We start from the raw sequence: 12,734 nt of genomic DNA, 5'->3' as shown, positions 1-12,734 counted from the left end.
GAGGCTGATGCTGGGGGAGGCTGGAAGGAGAGAGTCTGATGCTGGTGGAGGCTGATGCTTGGGGAGGCTGGGAGAGGGAGGCTGATGCTGAGAGGCTGGGAGGAGGGAGGCTGGGAGAGGTAGGCTGAGAGAGAGGCTGATGCTGGGGGAGGCTGATGCTGGGGGAGGCTGGGAGAGGGAGGCTGATGCTGGGGGAGGGTGGGAGGAGGGAGGCTGGGAGGAGAGAGGCTGATGCTGGGGAAGGCTGGGAGGAGAGAGGCTGATGCTGGGGACAGAGAGGAGAGGCTGATGCTGGGAGGAGAGAGGCTGATGCTAGGATGAGAGGCTGATGCTGGGAGGAGAGAGGCTGATGCTGGGAGGAGAGAGGCTGATGCTGGGGGCAGAGAAGCTGATGTTGGGGGCAGAGAGGCTGATGCTGGTGCAGCATGGGGGATGGAGCACGATGGGGGGGTGCGCAGCATCGGGGATGGAGCATGATGGGGGGGTGCGCAGCATCGGGGATGGAGCACGATGGGGAGTTCACAGCATGGGGGATGGAGCACGTTTGGGAGTGCGCAGCATGGCGGGTGGAGCACGTTTGGGAGTGCGCAGCATGGGAGATGGAGCACGATGGGGGGTGCGCAGCATAGGGGATGGAGCACGATGGGGAGTGCGCTGCATGGGGGATGGAGCACGATGGGGAGTGCGGAGTATGGCGGATGGAGCACGTTTGGGAGTGCGCAGCATGGCGGATGGAGCACGTTTGGGAGTGCGCAGCATGGCGGATGGAGCACGTTTGGGAGTGCGCAGCATGGCGGATGGAGCACGTTTGGGAGTGCGCAGCATGGCGGATGGAGCACGTTTGGGAGTGCGCAGCATGGGAGATGGAGCACGATGGGGGGTGCGCAGCATAGGGGATGGAGCACGATGGGGAGTGCGCTGCATGGGGGATGGAGCACGATGGGGAGTGCGCTGCATGGGGGATGGCGCACGTTTGGGAGTGCGCACCTCCCCCCAACACACACACACACACACACACACACACACACACACACACACACACACACACACACACACACACACACACACACTGGAAACCACAAACAACTGCCCTACACAGACACCCACACACACAGACAACGCTGCACACACACAACACCCAACACACAAACACCGCGGCACACACAAATATACGCACATACCGCACAACACACACATTGCACAAAACATACCTCCCCCCAAAACACACCACACACACACAAACCGCGCAACACACACACAACGCTACAGACACACAGCGCTCCACAAACAACGCAACACACATACAACACCGCTCTCACCCCCCGTCACACCCAGACAACACCCAGAACATGTACAGCCCCTACACAAACACTTGGTAACTACACACAACAACATCTATATATATAATATATATATAACAAAAATCATACATGAACTACACAATACGTAAATTCTAGAATACCCGATGCGTAGAATCGGGCCACCTTCTAGTATATATATAATTGCCTTATTCTGTCTGTCTGTCTATCTGTCTTGCTCCAAAATTGTGTCACCGTGACAGTGTCCTTACAGTGACAACTGTCGGATTGGCCGCTGGGCTCGGCCTGGCCCCGCCCCCCCACGGATTGGCCGCTCGCCTGGCCCCGCCCCCCGCTCGCCCCGGCCCTCCGCACGCATCGCCCGCTCCAGCGTACACCGGCTCCTGGTACACATGTGCAGGGAGCCGGCATACGCTGGCGCCTCGCCCGCTCGCCCCCACCACACGTTGGCACACTCGGCCCCGCCCCCGGCGGACATAACCTTGCGATGCTGGGATCGTGACGGAGCCAGTGTACGCTGGTAACCATGATACACATAGCGTAACTATAGGAAGCGCTTCCCTTAGTTACCCGATGTGTATCATGGTTACCAGCGTACACCAGCTCCCGGTACACATGTGCATGGAGCCGGCATACGCTGACGCCTCGCCCACTCAGCCCCGCCCCCGGCACACGTTGCCACGCTCAGACCCGCCCCCGGCGGCCCCAGCATGGGGGATGGAGCACGATGGGGGGTGTGCAGCATGGAGGATGGAGCACGATGGGGGGTGTGCCGCATGGGAGATGTAGCACGATGGGGGGTGCGCAGCATGGGGGATGGAGCACGATGGGGGGGTGCGCAGCATGGGGGATGGAGCACGATGGGGGGTGCGCAGCATGGGGGATGGAGCACGATGGGGGGTGCGCAGCATGGGGGATGGAGCACGATGGGGGGTGCGCAGCATGGGCGATGGAGCACGATGGGGGGTGCGCAGCATGGGGGATGGAACACGATGGGAGGTGCGCAGCATGGGGGATGGAGCACGATGAGGGGTGCGCAGCATGGGGGATGGACCATGATGAGGGGTGCACACCTCCCCCCCCCCCCCCCCCCAAAAACACACACACACACACACACACACACACACACACACACTGGGAAGCACAAACAACGCCCGACACACACACACAGACAACGCCGCACACACACAAACACCGCAGCATACATAAATATACGCACAAACATGTACAGCTCCCTACACAAACACTTGGTAACTGCACACAACAACATCTATCTTTATATATATATATATATATATATATATATATATATATATATATATATATATATATATATATATATATATATATATATATATATATATATATATAATCTATATATTATATACACACACACATACACACACACATACATATACATACACACATACAGATATAAATAAATATATTTTTATTATTTTTCCAGGTACAACAACTATGATCGTGCCGTCATTAATACAGTTCCCTATGACCTAGTGCGACGATGGTATTCTGCTCATCGCACCCTCACCACAGAATTGAGGAAGCCTGAGAATGAGCTGTGGGTGAAATTAAAACCAGGCAAGGTGAGTGGGGAGGAAACCTAAAAATCTTAATTTACAGTGTGAATCCATAACATTCTGAAATTGTTATGTCATCGACTCAGAATTAAATTCTGTGCAGTCCTGTGAGTATTGGGATATTATGTAATATTGCTTACCTACATGTACTTGTTTTGTACACCTTCACTTCTCTTGGCTAATGGGCCTTGCTTATACTTTTCCTTAGGGATGTGTTATCATGCTGACATAACATTGCGTAGCTGCTATAAACCGCTTGTTGTTATGTTCCTATAGCCCCTTTAAAGGGAACCTGTCATCAGAAATTTAGCTATAAAGCTAAAAGTTTCCCCCTCTGCAGCTCCTGGGCTGCATTCTAGGAAGCTTCCTATAGTTTTTCTGGCCCCTTTTATTCCAAAATAAATACTTTACAAACTTGTACCTTTTTCGTATGCAAATTTCTTAAATCTTCCATGGGGGCGGGCTGCCTGGTGTACGTTGCTGTCCTCCTGCCGATTTACGCCGCCCCCGAACGCTGAATTTCAAACCTCAGGACACCGCCCGTGGTCCCGCGCATGCCCTGTGCTACTGTAGTGGTGCCGTGCACGTGTGACCGCTGGTGACGCTTTTGCACAGGCACCGACTGCTCCGTCCGCTCCTCCCATCTATTTCCTGCTGCTGAGCAGGATGGGAAGGAGGTGACGTCCGGTCATCTGGCCAGCGAGCACTTGCGCAGAATGCTGGAGGAAGAGGGGAAAGTGCGGTCACGATGTTATGGGCGGCACTTGCTGATGACACTCACAGCGCCGCCCATAACCTCGTGCCCGTGCAAAGTGTCACTAGCGGTCACACGTGCACACAGTGCACGGCACCGCTACAGTAGCACAGCGCATGCGCGGGACCACGGGCGCCCAGGGGCGGCGTCCTGAGATTTGAAATTCAGCGTTCGGGGGCGGCGTAAATCGGCAGCAGGACAGCAACGTACATCAGGCAGCCCACCCCCATGGAAGATTTAAGAAATTTGCATACGAAAAGGCACAAGTTTGTAAAGTATTTTATTTTGGAATAAAAGGGGCCACAAAAACTATAGGAAGCTTCCTAGAATGCAGCCCAGGAGCTGCAGAGGGGGGAACTTTTAGCTTTATAGCTAAATTTCTGATGACAGGTTCCCTTTTAAAGGGTCATTGTTATTTAAAATAACTTTCCAGAATAAGCTGCCATATGTGTGTTCTTGAAGAATAACACTATTTCTGCCCATTATATGGCTTGTATCTTCTCCAGTTTTCCCCTTTCTTTGTCGCTCCATTGGGAGACCCAGACAATTGGGTGTATAGCTTCTGCCTCCGGAGGCCACACAAAGTATTACACTTTAAAAAGTGTAACCCCTCCCCTCTGCTATACACCCTCCCGTGCATCACGGGCTCATCAGTTTTTATGCTTTGTGTTGAAGGAGGCACACATGCACACAATGCTCCACATTTTAGTCAGCAGCAGCTGCTGATTATATCGGATGGAAGAAAAGAGGGCCCCTAACAGGGCCCCCGGCATGCTCCCTTCTCACCCCACTGAGTCGGCGGTGCTGTTAAGGTTGAGGTACCCATTGCGGGTACACAGGCAGGAGCCACATGCCGTTTTCCTTCCCCATCCCTTAGGGGCTCTGGGGAAGTGGGATCCTAACCGGTCATCCAGCCACTGGGACCGGGCTCCCTCCGCAGCCCCTGGGGGAATCTGCCGGACAGGAGACGGAGTATCGTCAGGGACATGGCCCTGCATCTACAGGTACTCTGTGTCCCCGTTGGGACGGTGCATGAAGCACCTTGGCCTCAGACGCAGCTGCGACTGCGGTGTGGATTTTTTGTCTGGGACTACCGCGCCGACCGTGCCTGTTTGTCGGCCGCGGTTTTTACTTTAGTCCCCGGCTTTTGCGGCCTAGTGTGTTAAACTCCCGCCCCAAAGCCTGCCAGTCAGGGAGAAAGGCGGGACGGTCGGTATGATGCCGACAGTGAGGGCTGGAGCACACTTCGCTGTCCTCCGCCCCCCTCACTGATAACTATGGGCCAGGTTCCCGCACTTTTGCGGTTCCGCCCACGGCTCTCTCCTCCCCTCGGAACGCCGGCAGCCATTGTTATAATTCTGCCGGTGGAGGATCTCAGAATCTGCTCAACACTGCTCTGAGAGAGGAGGATCCTAACCGGTCGCCATGCACTGGGACCGGGCTCCATCCGCAGCCCCTGGGGGATTCTGACGGACAGGAGACTGGACATCATCAGGGACAGAGCCCTGCATCATAAGGTACTCTGTGTCCCCTGAGGGACGGTGCATGCAGCATCTGTGTTACAAATGCCGCAGCGGTTGCTGAGTGTTTTGTGAGACTGGGACTACCGCGCCGACCGCGCCATGTTTGCCGGCCGCGTTTTTAAATTTAGTCCCCGGCTCTTGCGGCCTAGTACCATATACTTCTGTTCTCGGGCCTGCCAGTCAGGGGTAACAACGGGACGGCCGACTGGACGTCGGCAGGGAGGGCTGGAGCATACGTTGGTATCCTCCTTCCCCCTCACTGAGCACTGTGGGGCACCAGTTTTCAGGTGCTGACCCCCCTTGGTGCCGCAGTGTGTGTATATATATATATATATATGTTTATTTATATGGTATATGATCTCACTGTTCGGCAGCATTATTTGCTTTTGGCTGTATACCCTCACTGATTACTCTGCGGACGACATGCTGTTGTCTGCTCTTAAAGAGTAAGGGTGCCAAGGTACTGGCTTATTTTACAACCTGTACCTCTTGTGCGGCTATATTACAGGCAGGTTCCACATACCCTCATTGTGTACAATGCTTGGCCCCGAGGGCACTCACTCAGCCGGAGCCTCCGGCATTGGTGGGACCCTCGGCCAGGTGGTACCGCCGGTTTCCACTGCACAGATGACAGGGACAGAGTTTGCATGTTGGAATCAGCAAATCTCTGAGTAGCTTTCACATTCCAGGACTCAGTCTATGGACAGAGGGTCTGCTAAGATACTGGAAGCCTTGCAGTCCAACCGATAACACAGGGCCTGGGAGCTGTGAGTTCATCGCTCCCGGGTCCCTCTGGGTCGGTACAACAAGGGGCTCCTGGGGTAACACCCAGATCCCACGGTGAGAACTCCGTCACGGACCGCGGCCTCTGATAGGCTAAGCGGGCCCGCTGGGAACCTTCCCCGACTTCATCAGGAGTGCGTGTTTCGATCACTCTAACTCCAGAGGGGCCGTCCAAAAGCACAGAACTTTACGGACAAACGCTTACTAAGCGCCTTATTGACACGCGTTACCCTTTTCCCCCCTGACGTTGTTAAGGGTTGGGCTCAGTGTCACAGGGTGGATTCTCCAGTCTCTTGGCTGGCGGCTAGATCCGTAGTATTAGTGGCAGATGCCATCTCTCACGAATGCCACTGACAAATAAAGCTTATGATGAAATCCATCTATGAAGCCATAGTCGCATCTTTTGCTCCAGCCTTCGCAGCCGTGAGGGCACTCCAAGCTATCTCAACTTCTCTAACCGGTTTGCCATTTTCTGGCGACCGTTTGTTTGGCGAGCAATTGGATGAAGTCACTAGACAGTCCAAGGGAAAGGTCTCGTCCTTGCCCCAGTCCAAAGGTTTCGGTCATTTCGGTCCTCAGCAAAGTTCCGTTCCTCCACGTCCAACAGGTCAGAGGAGGGCTAGAGGAACTCTTCTGCATGGCGGTCTAAGTCACAAGGCGGCTTCCTCATGACTTCGGCCTCACCAAGACCGCGTCCTCGGTCGGTGGCAGGCTCTCCCTCTTTTGCGACGCCTGGTGGCCACATGTCCAAGACCGATGGGTGAGAGACATTCTGTCTCACGGTTACAGGATAGAGCTCTGCTCTCGTCCTCCGACTCGTTTCTTCAAAACATCTCCGCCCCCCGAGCGAGCCGATGCACTTTTTCAGGCGGTGAACACTCTGAAGCCTCGATGTCACAAGGAGACTTCCTAGCATCAATTGACATCAAGGATGCTTATCTCCATGTGCCGATCGCACCCGAGCTTCAACGCTTTCTGCGTTTCGCCATCAGGGACGAACACTTCAGTTCGTGGCACTGCCATTCGGCCTGGCGACAGCCCCACGGGTCTTCACCAAGGTCATGGCAGCACTGGTGGCGGTCCTACAAGGGCCACTCGGTGATCACTTACCGAGACGATCTTCTAGTCAAGACACCCTCCTGGGTGGCATGTCAACTCAACCTGACCATTGCTCTGGAGACTCTCCAGGGGTTCGGGTGGATCATCAAATTTCCAAGGTTAAAACTGACACCGACCCAATCACTGACTTGCCTCGGGATGGAGTTTCATACTCTCTCAGCGATAGTGAAGCTTCCGCTGCATAGTCAGCGTTCACTACAGACAGGGGTGCAATCTCTCCTTCGGGCCCAGTCACCCCTTGAGGCGCCTCATGCACTTTCTAAGGAAGATGGTGGCAGCAAGGGAGGCAGTTCCCTTGCGCAGTTTCGTCTGCGTCCGATTCTATCGGACACCGCAAATGGGACAGGAGGTCGACGTCCCTAGACAAGAACGTCTCTCTTTCCCTTGCAGCAAAACCTCTCTTCAGTGGTGTCTTCTTTCCACTTCCTGGGCGGAGGAAAAATCCTTCCGGCCCCCAGCTGAGGCTGTGGTCACGACTGACGCGAGTCTGTCAGGGCGGGGAGCGGTCTTCCTCCACCACTCGGTTCAGGGAACCTGGACTCCGACAGAGTCCTCCCTTCAGATCAATGTTCTGGAGATAAGGGCAGTGGATCTAGCCCTAAAGGTGTTCCAGCGGTGGCTCGAGTGCAGGCAGATCCGAATTCAGTCGGACAACGCCACGGCGGTTGCGTACATCAACCACCAGGGCGGCACACGCGCAGTCGTCAAGCCTTCCGAGCCGTTCGGCGAATTCGGCTGTGGGCGGAAGCCACAGCCTCCACCATCTCCGCAGTTCACATCCCGGGCGTAGAAAACGGGGAAGCAGATTTTCTCAGTCGCCAGGGCATGGACGCAGGGGAATGGTCTCTTCACCCGGACGTGTTTCTAGAGATCTGTTGCCGCTGGGGACCGCCGGACGTCGATCTAATGGCGTCTCGGCACAACAACAAAGTCCCGGCATTCATGGCTCGGTCCAAGGATCACAGAGCTCTGGCGGCAGACGCGCTAGTTCACGACTGGTCGCAGTTTCGACTGCCTTATGTTTTTCCTCCTCTGGCACTACTGCCCAGAGTGTTACGCAAGATCAGGTCAGACTGTCGCCGCGCCATCCTCGTTGCTCCAGACTGGCCGAAGTGATCGTGGTACCCGGATCTGTGGCACCTCACGGTGGGTCAACCGTGGACACTCCCAGACCGACCAGACTTGCTGCCTCAAGGGCCATATTTCCTTCTGAATTCTGCGGCTCTAAACCTGACTGTGTGGCCATTGAGTCCTGGCTCCTAGCGTCATCAGGGATATCTCCAGATGTCATTGCCACCATGAGACAGGCCAGGAAACCAACATCTGCCAAGATCTATCACAGGACTTGGAGGATTTTCTTATCCTGGTGCTCTGATCAGGGTTTTACTCCCTGGCCGTTTGCCTTGCCCACTTTTCTTTCTTTCCTTCAATCCGGAATGGACAAGGGCTTGTCTCTCGGCTCTCTCAAGGGACAAGTATCGGCGCTTTCCGGTCCCACCTTACAAGCGTCCGTTAACACCCTCGGATCTTAACAGGGTGCTGACGACTCTTTAGAAGCCACTTTTCGAGCCGATGCGGCATCTCTCTATCTCGCCTTTCGCAAAGGGTGGCCTTCCTAGTGGCAGTCACATCACTCAGAAGAGTGTCTCAGCTAGCAGCGCTGTCATGCAAAGCCCCCTTCCTGGTGTTTCACCAGGATAGGGTGGTTCTACGTCCGGTCCCGGACTTTCTCCCTAAAGCTGGTGTCACACATAACGACGACGACAACGACGTCGCTGCTACGTCACCATTTTCTGTGACGTTGCAGCGACGTCCCGTCGCTGTCGCTGTGTGTGACATCCAGCAACGACCTGGCCCCTGCTGTGAGGTCGCCGGTCGTTGCTGAATGTCCAGCTTCATTTTTTGGTCGTCACTCTCCCGCTGTGACACACACATCGCTGTGTGTGACAGCGAGAGAGCGATGAAATGAAGCGATCAGGAGCCGGCACTGGCAGCTGCGGTAAGCTGTAACCAGCGTAAACATCGGGTAACCAAGGGAAGACCTTTCCCTGGTTACCCGATGTTTACGCTGGTTACCAGCCTCCGCCGCTCTTGCTGCCAGTGCCGGCTCCTGCTCTGTGCACATGTGGCTGCAGTATGCATCGGGTAATTAACCCTATGTATACTGTAGCAAGGAGAGCAAGGAGCCAGCGCTAAGCAGTGCGCGCGGCTCCCTGCTCTCTGCACTGTGACATGTAGCTGCAGCACACATCGGGTTAATTAACCCGATGTGTGCTGCAGGAGAGCAAGGAGCCAGCGCTAAGCGCGGCTCCCTGCTCTCTGAACATGTAGCACAGCGACCTTATGATCGCTGCTTCTGCTGTGTTTGACAGCTAAGCAGCGATCATAACAGCGACTTACAAGGTCGCTGTTACGTCACCGAAAATGGTGACGTAACAGCGACGTCGTTGTCGCTGTCGTTTAGTGTGACACCAGCTTAAGGTATCCCCGTTTCATCTCAATCAGGATATCGTCTTACCCTTTTTGGGTCCGCATCCAGTTTACCAAGGTGAAAAGGATTTGCATTTATTAGATCTGGTGAGAGCACTCCGGCTCTACATTTCTCGCACAGCGCCCCTGCGCCGGTCTGATGCGCTCTTGTCCTTATCACAGGCAAGAGTAAGGGATTTCAGGTTTTCAAGTCAACCTTGGCTCGGTGGATCAAGGAACCGATTCTTGAAGCCTACCGTTCTTTTAGGCTTCCGATTCCTGCAGGGCTGAAGGAATATTCTACCAGAGCCGTCGGTGCTTCCTGGGCATTGCGACACCAGTCTACGGCTCAGCAGGTGTGTCAGGCGGCTACCTGGTCGAGTCTGCACACTTTCACGAAACACTATCAGGTGCATGCCGATGATTCGGCAGATGCCAGCCTAGGTAGGCGACTCCTTCAGGCGGCAGTTGCCCACCTGTAAGAGGGGGCCATTTTTCGGCTCTTTTTATCGAGGTATTCTTTTACCCACCCAGGGATTGCTTTTGGACATCCCAATTGTCTGGGTCTCCCAATGGAGCGACAAAGAAGAAGGGAATTTTGTTTACTTACCGTAAATTCCTTTTCTTCTAGCTCCTATTGGGAGACCCAGCACCCGCCCCTGTTCCCTTCGGGCTGTTGTTCTTTTGTGTACACATGTTGTTCATGTTGAATTGTTCTTTTGGTTCATGGTTTTCAGTTCTCCGAACATCCTTCGGATTGAATTTACCTTAGACCAATTTATAAGTTTCCTCCTTCCTGCTTTGGCACCAAAACTGATGAGCCCGTGATGCACGGGAGGGTGTATAGCAGAGGGGAGGGGTTACACTTTTTAAAGTGTAATACTTTGTGTGGCCTCCGGAGGCAGAAGCTATACACCCAATTGTCTGGGTCTCCCAATAGGAGCTAGAAGAAAAGGAATTTACGGTAAGTAAACAAAATTCCCTTCTTTCCGGCTCTAACTGTTAATTTGCAATTCACTCTGAGCTGGAGGGAAGAGACGAGCTGCTAAGATCTCTATCATCAGCACAGCACGCAGAGAGGGATTCCTGCTCTTCTTTCCTTACCTAGCACATAGGCAGAAGCAGCAGAAACATGTATTTGTAGATCAGTACTGAGCAGTGTAGGTATTAATCCAGCTCTGGAGGGAGGTAAAAGACTTGTTGGATGGCTCAGCACAATCTTTTTGTGTATGCCCCTCACTCTTGCTCATCACGCTTCCTCCTCACCTTCCCTCTTCATAGAATAAGGAGAAAGGAGACACCTTTTTGGTCACCATATATTACAAAGTTTCTTATTCTCACCTGTTGTATTGATTGATGCAACTTTTGTTGAAAGTACACTTTATACTTAATTTGTGATTGTTGTCTATGGAGGTTCTGATGAAGAAGGCGAATAAGTGACGTCCATCACTGTGGGAAGTACAGACTTCCAGGAATATTGGGCAAAAGGGCAGTACAGCATTACAAACTGTTCCATAATTGTCCATTGAAGTGAACAGCAGAGCTTTAATACCATGCACAGCCTGTAAACATGTGTGGTGCTCTTTTCTGAAGTATGCATCCAGGATTTCGTTTACCTTTTTAGTTGGTCTTATAGTTTTTGTCTTACCTTTTTAGGGGAAGGATTGTATGAATGAATATATGAAATGTTGCATTGAAACAGGCTTGTTTAGGATTAGAAAAGAAATCTTTCTGTAACAGCGCCACCGCTGTCTAAAGGTTGTGTGTGGTATTACATCTCAGTCCTATTCATTTCAATAGACCTAAGCTGCGATACCAGATACAACCCATCGATGGGCATCACACTGCATTTGGATGAAAGCAGACATTTTTCTCTAATTTCGGACAAACCCGTTAAAATCCTATTCTTTGAAGTATCCTATATTTTCAATGAAAGAGAAAAACAGTCCATTTACCTAGACACTCCTCCTATCAGGGAAAACCATATAAAATGCATTTGCCCTGGTGTCAATCCCAGTTTTAGTCAATTTTAAAGAATGATGACTATTATGAAGACCACCATTTGGGACCCTCATTATTACCCACTGTGGCTGCTAAGAGCATACATTCCACAGGAGGACCTAAGATATCCATATAATGCACTTGATTTCCCAATGAATTAAAACTAATCTGTTAGTAAAATCAACCACCAAAAACCAGATACATGAGTTTACAGCTCTGTGAAATCTAAATCCATCAACACCTTTTATATCTTCTATCTGTTGCTGCATTCCCCAGAAATCAGTATTTAAATCCACGAAGAGTATGAAAGAGCACTGAAGTGATTTCTGCCTCTCAAGGATGTTTCCCACCCAGCACCAGCCTATTTAGTTTGATAGCTGATGTCTGTATGACGTCAGGCGCACTAGGCAAGGAAATCCGACTAAAGCTAAAGAAGCAGGTTCTGGGCGGGAAAACAACCTTGAGAGGCAGAAGTCACTTCATTGCTCTATCACACTTATAGCACTTAACACCTCATGAATTTAAATGCTGATTTGTCGGGAATGCAGCAACAGTGACGATAAAGGTGTTGATGGATTTATATTTAAAAGAGCTGTATGCCTGTGTATGTTTGTGAGAGTTTATTTTTCAGACATTACTTTTAATTCAATGGGAAGTTAGTGAGTTATAATGATATCTTAGGTCTTCCTGTGGAATTTATGTTCATAGCACCCACAGTGGGTAATAAGGATTTAAACGCTGATTTGTCAGGAAAACAATCTCAGGAGACAAAGGCTAGGGAAGTGCTGACACCTCTAGAGCACTTGAAGCCTAATTTCCATATGAATTAAAATGCTGTTTTCTCAGGAAGGCAGCAACAGATAGAAGCTATAAAGTTGTCCATGGATTTGAAGATAACCTCAGGAGGCGAAGGCCTAAGGGCCGTTTTACACACTGCAACATCGCTAGCGATATCGCTGTAAGGTCACCGGTTTTGTGACGTATTAGCGACCTCCCTAGCGACATTGCAGTGTGTGACACGCATTTGCGACCTGGCCCCCGCTGTGAGATCGCTGATCGCTACAAGTCGTTCAGGACCATTCTTTGGTCCTTTGTTTCCCGCTGCGCAGGATGTATCGGTGTGTTTGACACCGTTACAACAACATAGTTAGCGACACAGCCCATAGGC

General features: G+C 52.1%; 1 protein-coding gene across 3 annotated transcripts in view; it reads left to right on the top strand.

The window, feature by feature from the left end:
• The window catches only part of TMLHE (trimethyllysine hydroxylase, epsilon), a 79,649-nt gene that overhangs the window by 59,706 nt on the left and 7,209 nt on the right, over positions 1–12,734 (top strand). For all 3 annotated transcript variants that reach the window (XM_075322631.1, XM_075322633.1, XM_075322632.1), the window contains one exon: positions 2,785–2,923. In XM_075322631.1, coding sequence (XP_075178746.1) covers positions 2,785–2,923 — 139 coding nt within the window. The remainder of the gene's footprint in view (positions 1–2,784; positions 2,924–12,734) is intronic.

Source organism: Anomaloglossus baeobatrachus, chromosome 9 (assembly GCF_048569485.1).
Source record: "Anomaloglossus baeobatrachus isolate aAnoBae1 chromosome 9, aAnoBae1.hap1, whole genome shotgun sequence".
Lineage (NCBI taxonomy): Eukaryota > Metazoa > Chordata > Amphibia > Anura > Aromobatidae > Anomaloglossus > Anomaloglossus baeobatrachus.
The sequence above is the reverse complement of the archived record's forward strand: the minus strand, read 5'-3'. Positions and strand labels throughout refer to the sequence as shown.